Consider the following 24,080-nt stretch of genomic DNA (forward strand, 5'->3'; position numbering starts at 1 on the left):
TTTTTAAAAAATATTATATTTATTTTTTTTATTATAATTAAAAATATTAAAAAAATATCACGTTTCAATTTAAATTAAAATTTTAAACCCGAAATCTAAACCCGCATGAGACCTATACGGTTCTCCTCAGCACTCAGGCTGCTGCTTCTGCTGGCTATAAGGCGGTGGTTTGGCTTTTGTAGTAATAAAAACTTTGATTGACTGACTGCAATTATAGCGGTTTGAAGTTTGAGCTTATAAGAATTTAGAGTGAGAAAGAAGAGAGAGAGAGAGAAGCATATAGATAGATAGAGGGCAAAAGACTCGATCTTTCATGGGTAAGCACTACTTTTTTTGGGTGCAAAGTTCTGGGTTTTTTTTTTTTTTTCAAGTTTTGATTTTGGCGAACTAAAAGAGAGTAAAGAGATGAAAATGAGGAGTTTGATGTTTGTATGATTTTCTTCTTCTCTGAGTTCTTTTTTTTTTTTTTTTTTGGCTTGGAGAGAGAATTTCAACCGCCCACCATGTTGGTTTGTTTTTCCTGGTGTTTTTGTTTGTTTTGATTCCTTATAACAAAGGAAACTCTTGTAACAAGTATAATATAGTAGTTTCTAGTTTTCTCCTTTTAATCAACCACACGAGAATACTACACTACTTTTTGGAAACCTCCTCTCTCTTTCTCTCTCTTCTCAATCAAACTTTCTTTTCCTTTGCCTTTCTCTCTTCTTTTCTTTTCGCTTTACCTTTTCTTTTTCTTGGGTTTTGCAGGAATAAGAGAAAGAGAAAAACACTCCTCCTCCTCCATCTTATGTCTTTCCGCTCATCACAAGTTGTTGGTGGGTAAAAGTTCTTGTGTGTGGTTGAGAAAGAAAATTTAACTTCTCCTTGTGATAGAGTACACCACTATAGCAAAAAAAAAAAAAAAAAAATCACAAACCAAAACTTTTTTTTTTTTTTTTGCCCTTTCCCTCTCTCAACCAAAACAAATTAGATTAGATTAAAAAAAAAAAGGCTGTTTTAAGGGTTTGTCCACACCAACCAAGCAAAACCCCTTTCTAGCCATGGATTCTTATGAAGCGACCAGAATTGTCTTCTCAAGAATCCAAAACTTTGATCCTGAAAACGCCTCCAAAATCATGGGCCTTCTTCTAATCCAAGACCATGGTGAGAAAGAGATGATAAGATTAGCATTTGGTCCTGAAGCTCTTGTCCACTCGGTGATCCTCAAGGCCAGAAAAGAGTTGGGTTTGCCTTTAAACTTATCTCCTGCAACACCCTCAACGCCTTCTTCTTCTCCTTCAGTACCTTTTCTCACAAGCAACCCCATAGCCATTTCTCGCCAAAACTCCTCTTCCTCTTCTTCCACTTGTCGTCTCTCTCTCACTATCCCAAACTCCTCTTGGTCGGCCACTACTGTTTTCTCTGACCTCCAAACACCAGAAGATCACTTGAATAACTTGCCAACTTCTTCTTCTTCATCATCTTCATCATCTTCTTCAACGGCATCTATGAGCAACGCTTCGCTACCCTTTTACCAAAACGGATCAGGGAATGATATCATGGACGATTTTCAGCTCCAAGACCAGCTTTCCTTCCTCAACGAAGCCGGCTCTTTGAGCCCCACAAACGACCAAGCTTCTTCTGCTTCATGTTTCACTTCTTACAATTGGCCTTCTTCTTCTTCTCCGGTCCACAGAAGAAGCTGCTCAGTGAGTGACATGTGTTTGGGTGGTGGCTCGGAAGATCCCAACTCGGGGTTTGGATGGAAGCCTTGTCTTTACTTTGCTAGAGGTTTTTGCAAGAATGGAAACAGTTGCAGGTTCTTGCATGGTGGCGAGCAGGCTGATCAGATGGTTGTGGGGTCCCCAAACGGCGGCAACAAGATTGAGAATATGATGGAACAGTGTCACCATCATCATCATCATGAGCTTCTCAGATCAAAGTCTGCTTCTTCTCACCACCAAAGACTGGTTTCTGCTTCTCATCAGCAGCTCATGGCTAGTAATTCTTTCCCTTACTCACCAAAGTGTGTCAACTTTCTTCTTCAGCACCAACAAAATGAATCCCAAAGGTTGGTTCAAAAAAAAAATAATAATAAATAAAAAGATTGAAGCTTTCTTTAGTTCTGGTTTGGTTTGGAGTAGTTATATATGTATGTTTATGTGTGTATATAGGGCTGCAGCAGCAGCTTTGATGATGGGTGAGGATTTGCATAAGTTTGGAAGAAGCCGTTTGGAGAGGCATGAGTTTGCAATGAATGGTGTGAACCCGGCTTCAAGGCAGATCTACTTGACTTTCCCAGCTGATAGTACTTTCAGAGAAGAAGATGTCTCCAGCTATTTCAGGTTTTTTTTTTTTTTGTGTGTGTGTGTGTGTGTGTGTGGGTAAATAGTACTGTTTTTGTTGCTGACTTTTATTTTTTTATTTTTTATTTTGGGTGTGCTTGAACTTAAAGCATTTATGGACCAGTTCAAGACGTGAGAATCCCATACCAGCAAAAGAGAATGTTTGGTTTTGTGACTTTTGTTTACCCGGAGACAGTGAAGCTTATCTTGGCCAAAGGGAACCCTCATTTTGTTTGTGATGCTAGAGTGCTTGTTAAGCCTTACAAGGAGAAGGGCAAAGTCCAGGACAAGTACAGGCACACTTTCTTTCTTTTTTCTTCTTCTACAATCTTCTTTCTACTTAACTTACTTATATATATATATGTATATATATATATATATATATACTATATAGACACACCCTAATGCTCTTCTTGTTTATGTCAAACCTAATGGAATATGTTTGTTTTTTCTTTTCCAGGAAGCAACAGCAGCCACAGGTGGAAAGAGGAGATTTCTCTCCTTGTGGAACACCTACTGGCCTGGATTCGAGAGACCCTTTTGATCTCCAACTAGGTAAGACAAAAATTCCAAGAAAAAATTAAAATAAAGTTACAATCTTTCATTTATTTTCTTGCACTGTTTTCTTACTTGGTTTGGTCTGGTTTTATTTTAGGAGCAAGGATGTTTTACAACTCTCAGGACATGATGTGGAGAAGGAAGTTAGAGGAGCAAGCTGAGTTGCAACAAGCGCTTGAGCTTCAAAGCCGAAGGCTAATGGGCCTTCAGCTTCTTGATGTCAAGAAGCACCACCACCGCGCTCTTTCGACGAGCAGTCCTATTCAATCCCCTACTCAGTCTCACAACTTGTTCACTCAAAGCCTTGTCCTGTCTTCAATCCAGAACGGCTCAGAACTCCCACTCGGTAAACCAAAGTCACGGTCTTTTTCGCCTTTTTTTAGCTTTGTTTAAGTACTAAAACATGAATGAGCTTAACAAAAAGTCAATTGGGTTGGTGGCAGAAAACTGCTCCACACCAACCCCTAATCTCGTAGATCACCAGCTGCAACCGCCACCGGTGGCTGCGGCTAAAGACTCGATGGTGGCCGCAAACATTGATGAAAACGGCAATGACAAGGAGAGCCCGCGCGATGAAGTTGGCGATTTGCTGGAAAGGTATTCTACTGTCTTGCATTATCATGGTCACATTTAGTGAAAAAGGATGAGAAAAATGGAAACTTTTTGTTAAATTCGGTTTTTAATCATGGTTGTTCATAATTGAGAGCAGTTTGGAGCACAATCTCCCAGATAGTCCCTTTGCATCTCCAACCAAAGCTGGAGGAGGAGATTACCATCACATGGCTGCTTTCTCTGGTCATGTGGTGGCTAATGAAGCCAACAATATTCATGACTCAGATCCTTCCTCAGCTGCAACTAATACAACTTCCCCTAACATGAATTTGTCCACTTCACTACTTCCATCATCAGCTTCCACCACATTGGACATGGGATCTTTCAAGTCTTTCAATTGCCAAATGCCAAGGTGAAACTTTTTTTTTTTTTCTTTTCATTTGTGCCCTTTGCTTTGGATTCCTATTATCCAAATCTTTAGCTGCCAGATTATGGCAGGCAGATATGTCACTATCTCAATAATAATAATAACAACAAAGTTGGTTTATTTTTTTCTCCTCATATTCAGGTTCTCCTCTGGCCACGGAGCCATTGCCATGTATGCCAGCACCGCCGGTGGTCCCAAGTGCCCGGTTGGAATTTAGCTTCCTAAGCTTACAAGGTAAATCACTTAATAAAAATTCAAATCTTTACCTTGGCTTGGTGCAAGAATGAGAATGAATTATAACATTTTCAAAAAAAATGTTCTAGTGCTAATACTTTTAAATGGAAGATTCTTCTTTTTATGTCTTTTTGTTCTGATATGGGATTTGTTTTGTTTTTTAATATTTGCAGGAAGATTGGTAAGAATAATAACCAAAAACAAAACAAAATTGGTAGAGAATCACTAGCTCCACCGTCCATCATGATCACCACCACCATCATCATCATCATCATCATCATCATCATCAATAACCATACTACTTACTACCATACAAATTGCAATACGTGAAGAAAGGAAAGTGAAAGGAAAGTGGGGTCAGCCAGCCATTTCCTTTTTCTTTGTTGTTGTTTATTGTTATTGTTGTACTATTTTCATCATCTCCCAATTTCTTATGTAGCTTTGAAGTTGAACCACAGGTTAAAAAAAAAAAAAGAAAGAGAAAAGAGAAGAAGAAGAGACACAGAAAGAATTTTACACTTAAAAAAAAATTTAATATGTTTAGTTTGTAACTCCTATCATCACCAATGTAATTTTCAATCCCCTAGTACCCACTTCCCAAATTGTTTCCCCTGAATGAAACAAAGAGAGAAACCAAAAAAAGGCCTAAATCAAGCGTTGACTGTTTTTTAGTCTTATTATGTGTTTTTAGGGTGTAAAATGTAATCCAGAGATCTTTGTATAGCAAAAGCAGAAAAATCTTGTGGTGAAAAAAAAAGGCAGGGTTGTGACTACAAGGCAGATTTCATATAACCTCATAAAGGGTTGGTTTGAAAGGCATGAATGAAGGGAATTTGGAAAAAGAAGGGAAGCCAAACAAGCAAAAGGAAAGAAGTGCCATATTTGGGATTTTCTATAATTACATGTGTTCACTTCTATTTGTATTTTTTTTTTTTTTTTTTTTTACAAATATTGTTATTATCATACGAGGTAATGGACCTTTCTAGATTATTACCATAGAGAAAGGAAGATTTTTAGATTAGGAAGGAAGAAAATGAGAAAAAAAAAAAAAAAGTGGTTTATTTTTATGTCTAATTGGGGGTTTTTTTCCTTTTTCTTTACTTTGTGATTTTAAGAAAAATTTGTCTCTTCACCTCTCTCATCAACACAAAGTTCAAATATTTTTCCCCCTTTCTTTTTTATATTTTTGCATTATTAGTGGGGTCATGGGTCCTTGTCTTTGATCTTTGCTATTCATGGTGGTGAGAAAAGCAGTGTGGGGTCCACAAGGCACAATGTCACATGGGGGTTGCTGCTGAGTAGTACTGCTTTGTGGGTGTCTTTCATTTATCCATGGCCAGGTTGTACGTGGGCCCCACACTCCAAAACCCACCACCCATGTGAGTGATGCCACTGTGTGTGCACATATATGTACATTACACCTATATATACACCACCTGTTGGTGTGTGTGTGTATGTATATATATATGTGTATGTATAGGTGTGTGCTTTCTCTTCTCAATGACAAGAGAGGACGTGCACAGATCTAAATGTAGATGGTGATGCCCACACGTATGACAAAAGTGCACGGATGCAGAGAATCTTTATGGCTCTGTTTGCTGCTTGTGAATGTGTGACATAAAAAAGAGGGAAAAAAAGAAAAAGAAAAAAAAAAAGAAAATTGACTTTGTTTCTTTGTGTCTGTCTCTGATTTTCTGTTCTTTTTTCTTTGTTCTTTTTTCTTTTGGGTAATTGGCACCCGTCCCTTTTTTTTTTTTTTTTTTTTTTTAATTTTAATAAAACGGTCCCAAACTCTTAAATCATTGGCAATTAACATTTTTGTTTATTTCCGTTAGTTTTTTTAACAGAACAGCTCACGTACAATATTGGTGGATTGACGGAGAAAAATATTTTGGTAAAACAACTGATTTTTATTTTAGTAAAAATTAAAATTTAACTATAAAAAAAATAAAAAAAATAAAATTAAAAAGAAAGTGCATCTGGAACTGAACATCTCAGTCGTATTGTTATGAATATCAAATGGTTTAGTTTCAATTTACAAGCTCTTATGTATTTTTTTTTTATTTGTTCCTTAGATTTCCTTGGATTTTCTTGGCATATAGGGTTGTCATGGCTCTGTGCATTTCACCGATTCGAGTTTTGTTATAGTAAAAAATTATTAAAAACAGTCACATCAAATTTTTTTGTTACAGTAAAAATTTTTAACATAAAATCACATATCGACTCAAATTAAAAACTCGAATCAGTAAACTAGACGGGCTCTATATGACCAATGTTAGATGCGGGTTAATATTGCATCTCTTAATTTTACAGATTCCTTAGTTTTTAATGTAGTTTGAGTTCATCAGAATGAGACAGAAAGGATTTAATTGTTAATGATTTAAGAGTTTGAGAACTATTTTGTTAAAATTAAAAAAATAAGAATTAAAGTGTCACTTCCTAAACAGTGTCAATTATTATTTATTATTTACTTATGTTAAAAGGTTTATTTGACTGGTCGGAGTTTATAACCAAAGATGGAAAAGTGAAAACGGGAAAAATTTAACGGTCTCGGTGAAAATGTCTTTTCTGATGGTAAAACTTAGGAGTAGAATTTGACACGTTGTATCTAGTTACATCAGGCCACGTGCAATTTCCTGGATGGTGCAGACTTACCGGGTGTTTGATTTTTGAGAAAATTGAACGCCAAATTTAATTAGTTTCCGTCTCAAAGTATATTTTATCCTCACTTAAATGACATATATTAGCATGAAAACTGTGGTTTTAAGATGTCTTAAATGTTTTTGAGACTGTAAAGTTCGTGTTGGAGATTAAAAATTTACGATTTGATGTAAAGTTTATAAATTATTTTTGAGGTTAATCTTGGAATAATGAAAAGAAAAACAAATTGACGTCACTGTTAAAATAAAGATTTTTTTTTTTTTTTTTTGGTAGAAATTTTACGGATTAAGATAGTTTTCAACTTTGACCGGTGAAAATTGAAGAAAAGATACGCGCACATTTGTATTTTAATAAAATAAAAGATGTACAGTAGTTTATGAGGTTCGTTGTATTTGCAATCATGAGAGCTAAAAAAAAATTTCAATAATGGAGACGAGTGTTGTCCAAGTTGCATGATGAGGACGTTTTCGGCTCCGTTTAAATTAAAGGCAAGAGTTAAAATGACTTACGGTTCTACAAAAATGATTAGGGAGAAGAAAAAGGAAGAACATCAATTTTAGGTCATGTTAGGGTTTTGAAATTTGTAATCTTGGATTGGATTATCAATCATAAGCACTGATTATGATATGTTTGAAATTTGAGTTATGCACCACATATATATATATATATGGCATTGATGGTGAATTATGATCACGTTCAAACTGCAATATCTTTGCATTTTGAGTGTTTCTAAAGCTCCTTATACTAATTATTTTTAGATAAACCGTAAATTAGTGTAATTAGTAAGCAAAGCATCTTGAACATGCTATTCAAGTAATATGCCATTTCATGTACGTGATGTTGTTACATGAACAATATGCCATGCATAGACTGGAAAAGTCTCTTGTAACGTGTACACAAACCAATTCTAAGAATCAAATCGAGTTCATGAAGTATGAACTACGAGTTGATTCTCACATTTCATTTAAGTTTTACAAAATGTTTACTTCTCATGTATATAAACACGTAATAATTGGTATCAGAGTTGACCGACTATATAACTTCTTTTTAATTGTAGTTTGGTATGAAGATTTGTGTCATGATTCGAATCATGATTCGTGACTCACTACAATATTTTCTCTCATAAAAACACACGTAAATCGAGAATTTTTTAAATTATGATTCTGAATTTATGAACAAAACGTCTACCAGTTCAAGTCGCGAGGGTTATGAACACGTGGCTATTTACCGGATTACTTCTCCAGAGAAGTCAAAGAATCTATTAATATTGTGGTACTAGCAATCTAGTATGTAGGTCTTGTTCATTTTGCATGTAGAATTGGAAGGCGATCAACAGGGGCGGTGGTTATGCGGAAAGGAAAAAGGGGTCATGGGCAATGGTCCTAGGATGCTATAGATTATTTGTGATGAGTGATTGGACATTTGGAGAAGAAGAGGATCCTAAGTTAATATATTAATATTAGGAGAAGATATTTATATTCAACAACGGGTGTCATGTTTCAAAATATAAAAATAAAAAGACGGTTGTCATATTTATGAATGATATATCTAATGCCATAGGCCACCAAATTTGTCTTAAGTGTTTCTTTTATGTCCCCTTTGCTTTTCTTTCATTGCTCAAAATATTATTAACACAACGACACTTGCTACAAGTGCTTTTTTTTTTTTTTTTTTTTCATCCTTTCATTTTCACATTTACAATACACGAAATTATGGGGAGTTGACAGATTTTTTTTTCTTTTTTTTTTTCTATTTTAATAATTAAACGGCTTAGATTAGGCCTTTATTCTTTTCCTTTTTTAGTGGTAAATCCATGCCCGCCTACTTTTATTTGTACATAAGCATAAGGAATTACCAAAAAAAATCCTTATCATATGCTACATAATAATAATAATAATAATAATAATAATTAACAATTTACATTACTACAAAAGTATCATACAATAGTGGTTGCGGATATAACCTCACGATAAATCTCTTGTCATTCTCTAATCCAATTACACAGTTATATTAGATTTGCCCGAAATTATATGTTCTTCTTGCCAACATTTCATTCTCATATATATTAATTATTAAATTCTCTTTACCACGCGTTTACTATTCCTTTTATGGATTTTATTATGGAAATTTTAGAAATGGAGCTTACAATAGAGAGAACGGGTTTTGAGAGATTGGCTTAGACGATATCCAGAGTTGTATCAATGCATTATATTATTATGTTCATATACTACTTATATAAAAAAAAATACATTAATTATATACACTAGCTAGTCACTTGTTGAGTTTTATATATTTGCAATTATGAAATGTAGATTATAATACTTGCTACTTGCAACTACTTGTAATTTATTATTCACTAATTAGATTGGTTAAAATAAAATTTTCGGCAAAAATAGTACTACCGTACTTGAGAGTGAACTTATATTGAGAGTGCTTGTGTTTCTTCTTGGGTAATCTCTTAAAGGGAAAATTTCATTTTGGTATCCTATATTATATTAAAATATGAGGTTGGCATATTCTGTTTTTGAAAATTTCATGTTGATACCTCGATCTTTTAGAAATTTTTTTTTTTTTTTTATACTTTAGAGCCTTTTTTAAGATGTAAAATGTCAAATTTGCCCTTCTATTTATTGAACTAAAAATTTAAAATTTTAAAAATAATAAGAAAATAATTTAAAATTTATAAAAATTAAAAAAAAAACGTGAACTAAAAAAAACTCAAAAACAGTATTCAAACAACAAAAACAAGAAAAAAAAAATCAAAATATCTGGGCACTGAGAGAACCCAATTGAATTCAACTTGTTTTGCTTGAGCAATCAAATTCAATTTTCATCCCATAAAATTCCCTTTCACAAACACACACACACACACCAAAAAAAAAAAAAAAACCCAACCACATTTCTATGGACCTCAATGAAAAGATCAAAGACCATATTCCTTTATTTAACTCAACTTCACAAACACCCAGATTTTCGAATGCAATTGAACGCAAACACAGTCAAATAAATTTTCAAACCTAAACCCAGATTGTGAAATCAAACACATCACAGTCCAATAAAAGATAGAATAAACCTTGTTCATTTTATGATTCTAAGTAATATTATTACAGTATTTTCTCTCATAAAAATTCAAATTCAATTTTTTTTACTAGTGTTTTTTTCTCACGTACACAACTCAAGTCATAACTCGAATTGTCTAAATGAACATTATCACTCGTCGCACAATGTGGGCTTAAATTTATTAGTTTTTTTAGTAATTAATAAGAAAGATATATTTGACATTTCACATCTCAAAAAGGGCTCCAAGTTACCCAAAAAGATATTCTAAAAGGTCAAGGTACCGTCACGAAATTTTAAAAAACAGAAAGTATCAAACTTAAATTTTGATATAACACAGGGTACCAAAATAAAAATTTTCCTCTCTTAAAATATGCATGCATTTAGGACAACATAATTTATTTAAAAATCAAAATATCGTTGAAACAACTCACATATCTGAATTAGTTGGCTTCTAAGTAGCTATAGGTAAACAATGATTAAAACTACATTTATTCCAATTGAACAAGATATGACATATCTTTTTCTTCTTCTTCTTCTTCTGTTCCAAGGCATGTGCTCTGCTTATCCTTAACAGTGAGATTGAATCCACAACCTCATCGAAACCCCCCTTCAAATAAATCAGAAACACAGGATGTCTAATTCTCTATTTTTTTTTTAAAGGAAAATTTTAATTTTAAATTTAACAAATTACATATTCAAAAACAGTCGTAAATGATCACCAACTACAATAAAATTCAATTCCGAATATTAACTAGATCCACCACTAAACACAGACGAGCACAATTATTTCCCTTTTGATATTGCCTAAAATTGCAAGTCTTTAAGAGTAACACGATTAAACCATAAATGTACAACCTTTAGATCCGAAAGGAAAAAAAAAAAAAAAAATCAGAAATCTGGTAGCAAACGTAATTGTCCTGGCCTTGTTTTTGTTTCTTTGTTTGCGGTATTGCCCAGAAGGAGCAAATTATGAGTCAGACAGATTAAAATCTACATGGGCTCCATTATTGGAGTTTTCTTTCCTAGCCACATATGCATTTGTTTCTGAATTAAGATGTGACCCTTTGAATGAAAAAGACTAGATATCATGCATGTGACTTTCCGTATATCATTCCTTACTTTCCCATAATCCCAATTAATTAATTAACGTTAATTAATGTTGTTCTCAAACCAACTTTTAAGGTGGTCCTCAGTATGGCAATGCCCATTGCCCATTATTCGAAGGAATATATGAAGGCACGAACGAAGACATAAGGGAAAACTTATAAAATAAAAATGGTCCACCGGTCACCAATCTATAAAAATGGTTTGAATTTATTGATGGTGAAGGAAATGACCAATGTATCTCAGTACATATGAGATTTCTCAATTAATTTACTCTACAAATTTTAATTTACTTAGTACGTGAAACTTATCGATAATTTTAGCTAATAAATATGAGATTTATTCAGTAAACATACTTTTAGCAATCAAACCGCGAATACAAATTTATAAAGTCTTTTAAAAAACTATAAAGTCAATAAAAAAAATCAACCATTAAAGAAATGCCATTTTAAGGAGGGGCATAAAGATTTATCCCCTTACTTTAATTACCCTTAGATTCATGATTCATGGTCATTTTTCTTATTTAAAATTAAATGAGGAAAGAAATTATTCTTATAAGATACGACGTTACTGGAGTTAGAGATTGAGGAGACATATAAGCCTCGTTTGTTTCATAGGTACGAGCTACTATTTAAATTTTTTTATTACAATATTTTTTCTAATAAAATTTAAATTTCTTATAAACTAAACGTACCAATAGTTCTTACATCTCTCTCTACAAAAAATAAAAGTTCAGCAATTTTCTGTAAAAGGAAAATCAAATGGGCCTCTTAAGTTCCAGGTGGGCAACTGTGATTAATGGGCCATCATTAGGAGTCCACATAATCTGGCCCTTACCCTCAAGCCCAAGAAAGGATATGTCTCGGTCTCGCCTTCCATATTTGACTCAAAAATCAAACTTCAGGAGAATGTTAGCTATGATAGTATTTGCAATGAAAAATCAACCACATGCATTTTTCTCGTGAATTTAAAACGGAGAAATTACATGAGCATTTTTCTCGTGAATTTAAAACCGAGAAATTACATGAGATTGACCAGGAAAAAAAATCATGTCTTGAATGTTATTTAAACTTGATTATTACAATTTGCTGTTTGCAAATGGTTTTCTTAGACTACCAATACCTGATAGGCTTATCATGCATGCATTTCTCGTTAGTACGTAATTTTCTCATGAATTTTAGCCAAAAGAAAAGACATCTTTTTCCAAACTCGTCAAAAGAAATTTTTGGGAGAGAATATGACGAAGTTGAAACGAAATTTTTTGTTTTTGCGCTAATGGAAGTTAAAAGAAGATTATTCAATTGTACATGTATTTAATAGTTGGGAAATTGGATAGAAGGTTCCAATCTATTTAGGCATATTTATGGTATGTTTACCTACACATAATCGGAACGAGCATGAATTGGAGTGGGCAGGATTCGGAGTGGGTAGGATTCAGAGTGAAGAATCGGAGTCAGACTAGGTTGTTTACTTAGTGATAGGATTCGGAATCAGAGTCATTCTAAATCTCATTCATACGTTTACTTACACCCAGAATCGGAATGAAAAAGTGTAAAAGTACTAATATACCCTTTAAATCAATTTGATATTTTCAATTTAAAAAATATATTGTGTACTTATTATATTAAAATTAATCATAATTAAAATATTTAGTGTAATAATTAGGCACTAAAATAATAAATATAAATTGTACAACTATTTAAAATATAAAAATAAATTTTAAATAAAATAAATAAAAATAAAAAATAGTGTTAAAAAATAAAATATATTATTAATTTATTAAAAATAAAGTACATATTTATTACATTAAAGTTAACAATAATTATGCTAATATTATAATATTAGGCAAATAAAATAATAAATATATGTTGCACTTATTATTTTTTGAATTTTATTCTGAATTATGTATTTATAAGTAAAATAAGGGTATAATAGTAAATTAATATTAATATTAGGAATGAGAGTCTCAATCCCAAGGGGGGGCATGAGAGTGCCAATTCCATTCCTCAATCCCAAATTTGAGTGAGGCCCACCAATCTCATTCCTATTCCAGGATAAAAAAGAATAAATAAACATGGGATTGACTCCCATTCCCCACTCCCATTCTTCAATCCTGAGAAGTAAACATGGCATTAGTCTCTTTTAATCCCAGTTGCTTAATTTCTCTCTTTAGTTCAAAACAAAAGCGTGTTTTTCTACCTTTCATTCTTTGCCTTTTCAACTGAATATATAGTTATTGGAAAAGGGATATACGAAATGGAGAATATATAGTCAGTTACATTATTCAGTTAAAAAAAACGTTATAAATTAAAATTGAAAAACAAATATATATGTTGAAAAAAAACGTTTTATGAGATTTAAATATTTAAATGAGGCCTAATTAATAGGAATTATGAGTAATTAGTTAAGGGTTTCCTAGTATTAAGGTTTTTGCTCGCTTAATGGTCTTACAGTTAAGCCGGCAATTCAAACGGTTTGAACCATTCAATAAGAAACAATCCACATGATTCCAATCACATACACGAAATATCACAATAACATCATATTTATTACAATATTTGTATAAATTATCTCACATTGAGAACAGAAAGAGCTGATCCTAATTAATGGAGGAGTACTTGAGGAAGAACTTTAATTTGGAAGCCAAGAGACCCTCCGAGGAAGCTCTCATGAGATGGAGATCGGCGGTCTCCGTCATCAAGAATCCCCGCCGGAGGTTTCGCATGGTCGCCGATCTTGCCAAGAGAGCCGAAGACGGGAGAAAGCGCACCAAACTTCAGGTTCAACATCTTCTCTTGATCTTTTCTAGACTCTCAATTATCATAGAAAGTAATTATATGATGAATCATAATTCAAAGTGTCTATTAATTAATTCACAAAACAGTTTTAGACGTATTTCTGAAAAGTACACGAAGGATCAGTCTTGAGCCGTCACATCTATTCGGATTTTATTTTATTTTACATATTTTTTTACATTTCGATATAATTTTGGTTAGTCCTGACGTTCAGCAACATGCACTATCAATTATGCTGATAGCTAGACTAGTGCAGAAAACTCCTTACGCTAATCATTTTTGTCGTTCATCACACAATTATATCGAATTCAGCTAAATTAAAACTAAAATATGACTCATAAATTCATTATCAATCTCAACTGTAAGATCAGCCCTTTTTCTTTATTGGTGAATGATGAGTATGTTAAGGATCATGATTTTGTAATTGCCGTATGTGTATGGCAAATAATATTGCATTTTAAGATCTTTCAAAACCTTCTAATTTGTCCCAAACCAAAAAGAAAAAAAAAATAAAAGAAATTTGTTTTTTCATGTAAACTTTTCTTCATTTGTAACGAGATTTATAAGACAATTACATAGATAACGAAAATCTGTGATCTGATTAGTCCCTTGATAATCATGTAGCCCATCTAAGACGTGGTATTTGGTTTATTGTGGTGGGTCGTACATTTTGACATTCATGCATGCAATGTATATCCGGCCCCATAACGTGGTCAAATGTGAGACTTGCCTTCACAACGTACGGTGTCGTATTAGGCGGTCGTGTGTTTGTTAATTTTCAGGTCAAATATTGTGAAGAATATAGTCTCGTTTATTTTATAAATTCGAGTTTAGAATTTGAATTTTGTTACAGTAAAAAACTCTCAGAAATAGTCATATTTAACTTTTTTATTATGATAAAAAGCTTTTACATAAAGTCACATCTCAACTCGAATTAAAAACTCAAATCAGCGAACTAAATGGACCTTTAAAATCCACAGATGATTATGATGAACATTGTTTTGGAATAACAAAAAACTTCTCTTTTTGTGCATTGTGCATGCTTAATTATCTTTACTATAATTAGAATGCTTTTGGACTTTAGATCATAAAAAAAAAGACTTGCCAAAATATCCGAGTATTTAAAACTATATATATATATATATGTTATATATGTATCGAGCTAAAAATGCAAGTGCTCTGTTCTTATTTTACACTTTTTATTTTTTTTTATTATTTTACACTTGCTTCCAAACGATACTTGTTGAATTTAAACATCCTAATTGTTGACTTTGGGGGTTTTCTTCTGAACAATATATATGCCGCAATTTTTCTTTTTTGTGGGTTTTAGAAGAAAATTCCATTGTTCATATTATATATAGTTCTTGAGTTCTTTTGGTATTTTGTTTTGTTACTTTTTCTATTTTTTTTCGCACGAGTTCACAATTCTGCTAAAGTTGACAAGCTCCCGTTTAGTTCGCTGATTCGAGTTTTTAATTCGAGTTAAGATGTGATGTTATGTGAGAGTTTTTTACTGTAACAAAAAAGTTAGATGTGACTGTTTCTGAGAGCTTTTTACTGTAGCAAAACTCGAATCGGCGAAGTATTTAAAACTAATTGTGGGAGGGTTATTAAAAATTAATATAATAATAAACAATAATAAGTTTTAATAAAAAACCCTTAATTATATACTTTAATAATCGAGTTACTGAAAAAACACACGCACACACACACACACACAATTGGAATACAACTGATTAGCAAAATGTACTCGTAATCTTTTCAAAACATCAAAAATTGTTGTTATAGAAATTAGTTGACCAACAACGACTAATGAAAAATGATGATGATAATATTCTATCTCGTACTGGCCGTATGGACAAAAAGGAAACTTCTTTGATATTTTGGTATTACTGGACTACAGATATGCGTGATGTTTGCATTTTATATCACGATCAATAACTTTTTATCCAAGTCACCAGCCAGTTTTTTCCCACTTCGACTTTTCTAGAATCAATTTGTTAAAAGGAGACGAAAGATACTTTTCTTCTTTTCTTTATTTAATTACCTCATCAATTTTGCTATTATTACGTAGAAATTAGATTGCCATTCTTTTGCTTGATGATCAAGAAATACTTCATTGACTACTTTCTCTGGTGGGTCTAAGGTATTTAATATTCTTGGTTTCATATTTTTCCTATTAGAGACAGAATCCAAGAACGTTATTCCAGAAGGTGTGAAAAAATCTAGCTTACGAATATCACGGAAACATATTTCAAAACTTGTGTATTTTCCCGGAAAGTGTGAAGTTCAACGAGTCATTATTTGTATAAGAGCTTTATGTTCTAACTTTTTTTGACTTTCATTTCATTTCAGAAGCTACCAAGGAAATTACTATTAAATTTCTTGTCAGAGTGAAAGAAATAAATGCAGAATCTTCGAAAACGCAATATACCGGGATAATGTTCAACCTTCATGAAGATTTTTATTGATTTCTAGATTATTGAAAATAACATTTTGATATTCTATTCAAAGGGCAATTTTCAGATGCGCCAAAACAACATATTGAACAAGTGATATAGAGAAAATGTCCACATGATATTCATGAGAAATTTTGGCCAAGCTTTAAGCCAACATATTAATTAATTAGATTATTGGAAAACCTAGCTTGTTTCTCTCACTTTTCAAGGTTCATGGTTTTGTAATAATTCTCAATAGTCCTAACAATGTATTCTCATTATCTTGCTACAATTTTTGGGCAGGAAAAGATAAGAGTAGCCTTATATGTGCAAAAAGCAGCACTGCATTTTATTGCAGGTACTCTCTTTTGAACAAGTGACATTGAAGCTTAATGTTAAATCTTTCAATATTTTATTTTCTAATTCCATTTGATCTTATGTAGCCGGGAAGCGAGTTCAGTACAAGCTCTCCAAAGAAGTTGAGGAAGCCGGTTTCGGAGTTGAGCCCGATGAGCTCTCGAGCATTGCTCGTTCCCACGACAGCCAGTCTCTGGAGAACCACGGCGGAGTGGAAGGAATAGCGAAAGAGCTTAGTGTGTCCTTGAAAAATGGCATTGCCTCAACCGATGTATCGCTTAGGCAAAGCGTGTTTGGATCCAACCGGTTTGTTGAGAGGCCTCCGAAAGGCTTTTGGATGTTTGTCTGGGATGCCCTTCAAGACTTAACTCTAATCATCCTCATGGTATCGGCCGCAACCTCAATCGGTGTTGGAGTTGCCACAGAAGGTTGGCCAAGCGGTATGTATGATGGCCTAGGGATAATTCTTAGTATTTTCTTGGTGGTTTTTGTCACTGCAATCAGTGACTACAAGCAGTCATTGCAGTTTAGGGATTTGGACAAGGAGAAAAAGAACGTTTGTGTTCAAGTCACAAGAGATGGGTGCAGGCAAAAGCTCTCAATCTATGATTTAGTGGTTGGTGATGTTGTTCATCTCTCCATTGGGGACCAAGTACCTGCTGACGGGGTTTTCATATCGGGCTACAGCTTGACTGTCGACGAATCGAGCTTGTCGGGGGAGAGCGAGCCTATGGCTGTAAACGAAGGCAGGCCTTTTCTCCTATCCGGGACTAAAGTGCAAGATGGCTCTGGCAAAATGCTTGTCACAGCAGTCGGTATGAAGACCGAATGGGGACGACTAATGGAAACTCTGAATGAAGAAGGCAACAATGAGACACCACTTCAAGTGAAGCTTAATGGGGTTGCAACCATTATTGGGAAGATTGGTTTGGCTTTTGCTGTGTTGACATTTTTGGTTCTAACTACAAGGTTTTTAGTGGGAAAGGCAATGCACCACCAAATAAAAAAATGGTCTTCAAGTGATGCTTTGGAGCTTTTGAATTACTTTTCCACCGCAGTTATCATAGTTGTTGTTGCAGTCCCAGAAGGGCTTCCTTTGGCAGTGACACTAAGCCTTGCATTTGCCATGAAAAAGTTGATGTCTGATAAGGCTCTTGTGAGACACCTCTCCTCGTGCGAAACGATGGGTTCAGCCACTTGTATTTGCACAGACAAAACAGGAACATTGACAACAAATCATATGGTGGTTAGTAAAATATGGATTTGTGAAGAAATCAAGGCAATAAAAAGTAATCATGTCAAAGAAAATGCACTCAAATCCTCGGTCTCCGAAGGAGTTCTCGACCTTTTCTTGCAGTCTGTATTTCAGAATACTGGCTCAGAGGTGGTGAAAGGGAAAGATGGAAGGGAAAAAACAATCGGGACTCCAACAGAAACAGCTTTGGTGGAGTTTGGATTGCATTTGGGAGGCGATCCACATGCTTATAATGAGGAGTATAAGATAGTGAAGGTTGAGCCTTTTAATTCAGTGAAGAAAAAGATGTCGGTTCTTGTGGCTATTCCTAATGCTGGAGGGTTTAGAGCATTCTGCAAAGGGGCATCAGAAATTGTTCTCAAAATGTGTGACAAGGTAGTGAATGCTGAAGGGGAAACCGTGCCACTCTCTGAAGAGCAGAAGACGAATATCTCGAATGTGATAAATGGTTTTGCCTGTGAAGCTTTGAGGACTCTTTGCACAGCTTTCAAGGACATCAAAGAGACTTCTGATGCAGATAGTATTCCTGAAGAGAATTACACACTAATAGCTGTTGTTGGAATCAAGGATCCTGTGCGCCTCGGGGTTAAAGAAGCCGTCCAGTCTTGCTTAGCAGCGGGAATCACTGTTAGAATGGTCACTGGTGATAACATCAACACTGCAAAAGCCATAGCCAAAGAATGTGGTATCTTGACAGAAGATGGCTTGGCCATAGAAGGGCCAGAATTCCGCAACAAGACTCCGCAGGAAATTAACGAGTTGTTACCGAAATTACAGGTCTTACAAACCACTTTACCATAAAAATTCAAAGTCGTAAATTTGTTGGCTCTATCAATTTTTGGTTTTGTGCAGGTAATGGCTAGATCAATGCCTTTGGACAAGCACACCTTAGTATCTCACTTAAGGAATGAGCTTGAAGAAGTTGTGGCAGTGACTGGTGATGGGACTAATGATGCTCCTGCCTTGCATGAGGCAGACATTGGACTTTCCATGGGCATAGCTGGAACCGAGGTTCGATTTTTTCTTGAAACTCGCGATGAATTTTATTTTGAACTCTTCTAAAAAAAAAGGCGTAAATCACCGATAACCCTTTATATGAACAATCTCGTTATTAAATTACACTTAAAAAATGGTGTAGGTTGCAAAAGAAAATTCTGATGTGATCATAATGGATGACAACTTCACAACTATAGTGAATGTCGTTAGATGGGGACGTTCCGTTTACATCAACATTCAGAAGTTTGTGCAGTTTCAGTTGACAGTTAACGTCGTTGCTCTTATGCTCAACTTCATCTCTGCATGCATATCAGGTCCCTTTTGTTAAAAACTTCATCCTTTTTCTTGGTAATCTTCTTGGTTACTTCTATTTCTCAAGACTTGTTATTGACCTTTGTGAAAATGACTTGTTCTCTTCAGGGTCTGCTCCACTCACTGCTGTTCAAATGCTTTGGGTGAACTTGATAATGGATACACTTGGTGCTCTGGCATTGGCCACAGAACCGCCGAATGAGAGGCTAATGCAGAGGCCACCAATTGGGAGAAATGTGCATTTCATTACTGGGATTATGTGGAGGAATATCATTGGCCAAAGCATTTACCAGATTTTGGTCCTTTTGGTTCTCAAGTTTTGTGGGAAACAACTGTTGATGCTCACTGGTCCAGATGCTACTTCAGTTCTCAACACAGTTATATTCAACTCATTCGTATTCTGCCAGGTAATTTTATCACCTTTTGCTTCAGTAATGTTCCAAATTGCCATTGTTTTTTGATCAATCTACTTAGATCATGTTCACTGATTGTAATGGAGTCTGATGGAAAATAGAAAGGTTTTGGAAAGAAAATGAAACAAGCCCTTTTTATTTTTACTTGCTTATTAGGAAATGGAATTGGAAACAATCTAATTCCACTTCCACTATTTTCTAATATTCATAACTTCAGAAAAGAGCAGTCATAATGCTTATTTTTAGTAAAATGTCTGAGTGCATACGTAATATATAATTGTTGGCTATAAACTTAGTGAAAGTATACAAGCAAGTTTGTAGTTCATTCTGATTGTGTAGCAAAAACAAATCTAGTAGGTAACTTAATTTACATATTTGTTTGTTGCCCATTTCTTTTCTCTTGATGATAAAAGTAAACCCGACCTTAGTCTAATCACACTCTTGCTTATGTTGGATTTTGCAAATTAGATATTCAATGAAGTAAACAGCAGGGACATGGAGAAGATCAATGTTTTCAGAGGAATATTTGATAGTTGGCTTTTTATGATGGTGATAGTCTCCACAGTGGCATTCCAAGTAATCATAGTTGAACTTTTGGGCACTTTTGCTGGAACCGTGCCACTGAGTTGGGAGTTTTGGCTACTCAGTGTCCTGATTGGAGCTGCTAGTTTGCTTGTTGCTGTTGTTGTGAAGTTCATTCCTGTTAAAATCCCAAGCAAGCATCAACACCATGATGGTTATGAAGCTCTTCCAAGTGGGCCAGAGAGAGTATAAGAAGAAGAGAAATTTGAAAAATGCCACAATAATGCCTCAGTTTCAGATTTATGCCACGGATATTGGAGCTTTTGATTTAAAATGGCATTAATCTGAACCACAAAGAAGTTTTGGCATAAATCGGAAGAGATATAACAGTCATGGTGTACTCAATTCAACACATGTAATTTTGATTTGCAGGAGAAAACTTTTCCAACTCACTTTCACCCTTGCAGATTCCAACGCAATTCATTCATTTTTTTTTAAACTAAAATTTTAAATTTTTTGCATTGATGGTTTGTTAAAATCTGACTCAGTTATTCATTTTGTTTGATTCTATGTACATTTAATCCTTAAATTTGCTCCAGAAATTGTATTTCTGGCTGAGAGTAGAAAAAGAATGGCGATCTCTATCAAACTTCTTTATGGTTTCTTTTTAGTATCAATCATACGGTTCAAAGACTGGCCAAGAATTCATAAGAACAAACACAAGGCATGATTGTTAAAAAAAAAACCCAAGAAATTTCTCAACATCCATAAGGTTTTTAGGAGGCTGATATTGTCTTCAGAAATCGAAAGTTTTGCAGGCAAAATGAAAGAAAAACTTAAAAATAGAGTAGCCCTAAACTTGATAGAATAAGTTCTGGTATCAACTTTAACCAATGGCAGTGAAATTGAAGTTGTTCTACCTATATTATACATCAAGGCTATCGTAATCTTGTTCGAAGTCCTCAAGACTTTTGGGAAGTCTCATAGGCAAAAAAGTAGAGAAGTACTGATGATCTTTCCGAAACAGGCAATCGACAACTTTCATCCTAGCTAACTGCCATAACACAATTTACGAGCTAGCAAATTAGACGGGTTTTACATTCGACAAGGGCAAATTTCTCAATAAGTTGACATGCTCCTGAAAATGTCATTATCGAGACACAAGACTGCAACATTCCTAACTACAACCAATTTGAGGAACACCATCTACTTTGATGCGCGCTCAGCTTGCTTTTTGACGAATAGCTTGGTTATGTCTTCTGTCACAGTGTTACTCCTGGATGAATACAATACCATGAAAATCATCAGCAACAACATTCCTTCTACACAAAACATATACAAAAATTAAAATGCAACAATAAAAGCCAGTAACAATAAAAAACAATTGATGCCCCAAAATTTGATTTAGCCAAGTGTGAAAATTAATGTGATGTAGGGGCTCTTGTTGCTGGTTTACATTTTTTTGGTTTTTAATTGGCTGAGTATTTTAGTTTAGGGTCGTCAAATGTTTTGGCTATTGGTGGTCGGACTCTTAAGCCTGACTAAAACTGTTCGTCTCAGTAGGCTCTTTTCTACTTCCCCTAAAAGCTTTGTCTAATGAGGGTCCGAGCATGGAGATCATATCTAGCAGATTGCAAAGTCAGAACAGGGAATTGAGCTGTGCCTCCCCTACTGCAGCCATGAATTTGGTTGTACAATGGATAATCCCTGATATATAGTATTAAGCCAAGGGTAGATTTAGCATTAATCCCCTAAAACCGGGGATGAGGTTTCATGCTCGAAACTTGGATTTCTTGTATTCAGAAAACTGCATTCCACCCCCATAGGCCACACTTATCAAGACAAGATCTCATTGGCTTACACTTTCCACTTTGAGATAAGTAAATCTCTCAAAATCTCTCACCGTCATACTACAGGCCACAGGGCTTGGCATCACAAAGAAAGTCCTGAAGTAAGTTCCCAAACCGAAGCAAACATTCTTAAAAAATGCCACTGCCTCCATAAGTTTTCCTATTTCTAAAACCTTTCAATGTAACATAAACAGTGACAATAATCACCTAAAACCGCTCAAATCAGGATAGCACATTTTAAAAAATAGGTATACATACATACATGCATGCATGCATACAAATATAAGCATATAGAGATAGCTCATAGATCTAACGTTAAATAACTGGCGCAACGGAATGAATAGAACGGGATTTTACTGGTCTAATCCGGACAGAGGATTCCCAAATCCACCTAAAAGAACCCCATAAAGGGGAAAATCCCCAAATTGGAGAGAAAACTCAACTCTAATTCAATTATCAAAATATTCAAGTATGCTTAATACAATAGTTAAGTGGCTACTTATAGTACCTAGAAAACGATAACAAAATAACAACTAAGATAAACGACATAATAATAACCAAACTAAGCTACATTAGAAAGCTATACAAACGACAATAGACATAAAAAACGACTACTAATACTCAAATCTCCTTACATCAATAACTGACCTTCCACTAAGCTGGGGAGGAACAAGCAAGCCACCACCAGTATCTGGAACATTCTTGGAATGAGGCAACGTCCCTTTAGGAACTTTACTGCGGGGAAGAGAGGAAGGCAACGTCCCTATTGAGTCCCTCTTCCGTGATGCACTTTGAGCCACAGCAGTTGCCACTATGGAGGAGTGGTCAATGGTGGAGCCACTCAAAGCATTGTTAGATGAGAAATCAGTAGAGTTCAACAGCTCCGAAGCATCTGGGAGTTTCTCAAGTGAAGGCTGTGCTATGGAGTTGGAACTTTCAGGCTTTTCCTTTGATTCAGAACTACCCAAAAAAAAAGGGACTATTTTTTAGAAACAGGTGAAAACCCATTAAGGATCTCAAAGGCTTAAACTTGCTGCACGAGTCAATTGAAAACAGAACGAAGTCCTTTTTTTTTTTTTTTTTCAAATAATTCTCTAGTTCCAAATCATTTTTCTTATGTCCCTTGAAAAAAAAAAAAAAAACAAGAATTAGTTTTTTTATGGCCAACGCAACTACCAAATAATTCTCTAGTTCCAAATCATTTTTCTTATGTCCCTTGAAAAAAAAAAAAAAAAACAAGAATTAGTTTTTTTATGGCCAACGCAACTACCCCCCAAAATAATAATAATAATTTACAAACAGGTGAAATCCCATTAAGGGTTCAAAGCATGAAAGGCTAAAACTTTCTATATGAGTTAAATAAAATAGAGAAGCAAGGAGTTATTTATTTATTTTCAGTTTCAATTAATTTTTCTATTGTTTTCTCGCCAATTAAGCATAATTCTGTAGTATTTATGTTGACAAAGACTTGATATTTATGAAATTAACAAACCCATTAAGGATTTCAAAGCCTAAAACACAAAAAAAAAAAAAAAGGTACTTTTTAAACTTTATTTCCTTCTATCCAGACTCCAGAATTTCAAATAAACTTTCTTACTGTTTTTCTCGCAAACCAAACACAACTCTATAAAATTCATTGCAAGAAAGACCTGATTGTGATACTAAAGTGCGGAAGTTGAACGCCAAAAAAAAACCCATCTACAATTTCGTTTAATCTATGAATTGGTAAGCTCTTGAGCTGCAAAAAATTAAGATTCCGAGAAAAGATAGAGAAAAAATAAAAATTCACAGCTTTTGAGAATGCGTTGAGGGTTGAGGAGGATCCCGATAGGCTTTTTCATGTTCTTCGACGAGCTTCTCCGGAACGACGTCGTCTTCGTCGTCCGACAATGCGTAATCCACCAAAGACATGATTTTTGCGATTTTACTTTTCCCCCTCTGAATCTCCAGCGAGTGTTTTATGATTTCAGACGAGAGAATTTTGGTTTGTTTTGTGTTCAGGCCGGTTCAGAAGGCCGGTTCAGAAGTCTTTTGTTGTCGTTGGTGATTAGGCAGGATAAGTTTGTCGTTTCTGTTTGTTTTCCTAAGTTTGTCGTTTACGAGGATTCTAGTTGGCCCCGTCATTGTCGTTCCCTTGAATGACGTATGAAGCTAAACGACATGACGTTCAAGTTACAACGGGTTTATAAGCTAGAGCGACGTGTCGTTTTTGTTCACCGGTT

At 34.6% G+C, this 24,080-nt stretch overlaps 3 protein-coding genes and 1 long non-coding RNA gene across 5 annotated transcripts; 3 read left to right on the forward strand and 1 right to left on the reverse strand.

The window, feature by feature from the left end:
* Window positions 1–113: 113 nt before the first annotated feature.
* Window positions 114–908, forward strand: LOC112093006. The gene is made up of 2 exons (XR_002902869.1): window positions 114–317; window positions 748–908. It is a non-coding gene; the product is annotated as an uncharacterized LOC112093006 (long non-coding RNA).
* A 17-nt stretch (window positions 909–925) lies between these two features.
* LOC21385202 (zinc finger CCCH domain-containing protein 22) lies at window positions 926–4,684 on the forward strand. 2 transcript variants are annotated; one of them, XM_024170525.1, is made up of 9 exons: window positions 926–2,050; window positions 2,154–2,324; window positions 2,435–2,620; window positions 2,785–2,879; window positions 2,980–3,228; window positions 3,326–3,479; window positions 3,592–3,846; window positions 4,003–4,095; window positions 4,269–4,684. In XM_024170525.1, the coding sequence occupies exons 1-8, from the start codon at window positions 1,041–1,043 to the stop codon at window positions 4,076–4,078; spliced, it is 2,196 nt and encodes a 731-aa protein (XP_024026293.1). In that variant the 5' UTR covers window positions 926–1,040; the 3' UTR covers window positions 4,079–4,095; window positions 4,269–4,684. The 2 variants fall into 2 exon arrangements, with proteins under 2 accessions (XP_024026293.1, XP_010104021.1); XM_010105719.2 differs by having other exon boundaries at window positions 2,435–2,614.
* Window positions 4,685–13,526: 8,842 nt separating this feature from the next.
* LOC21385203 (calcium-transporting ATPase 4, plasma membrane-type) lies at window positions 13,527–20,478 on the forward strand. The gene is made up of 7 exons (XM_010105720.2): window positions 13,527–13,700; window positions 16,457–16,511; window positions 16,597–18,542; window positions 18,618–18,776; window positions 18,904–19,075; window positions 19,182–19,480; window positions 19,955–20,478. The coding sequence occupies exons 1-7, from the start codon at window positions 13,527–13,529 to the stop codon at window positions 20,258–20,260; spliced, it is 3,111 nt and encodes a 1,036-aa protein (XP_010104022.1). The 3' UTR covers window positions 20,261–20,478.
* A 360-nt stretch (window positions 20,479–20,838) lies between these two features.
* LOC21385204 lies at window positions 20,839–23,848 on the reverse strand. The gene is made up of 3 exons (XM_024170524.1): window positions 23,648–23,848; window positions 22,507–22,818; window positions 20,839–21,284 (listed from the first exon to the last, which is right to left on the reverse strand). The coding sequence occupies exons 1-3, from the start codon at window positions 23,767–23,769 to the stop codon at window positions 21,215–21,217; spliced, it is 504 nt and encodes a 167-aa protein (XP_024026292.1). The 5' UTR covers window positions 23,770–23,848; the 3' UTR covers window positions 20,839–21,214.
* Between the last annotated feature and the right edge of the window lie 232 nt (window positions 23,849–24,080).

The sequence above is a fragment of the Morus notabilis genome, unplaced genomic scaffold (genome assembly GCF_000414095.1).
Source record: "Morus notabilis unplaced genomic scaffold, ASM41409v2 Scaffold1766, whole genome shotgun sequence".
NCBI classification, from domain to species: domain Eukaryota; kingdom Viridiplantae; phylum Streptophyta; class Magnoliopsida; order Rosales; family Moraceae; genus Morus; species Morus notabilis.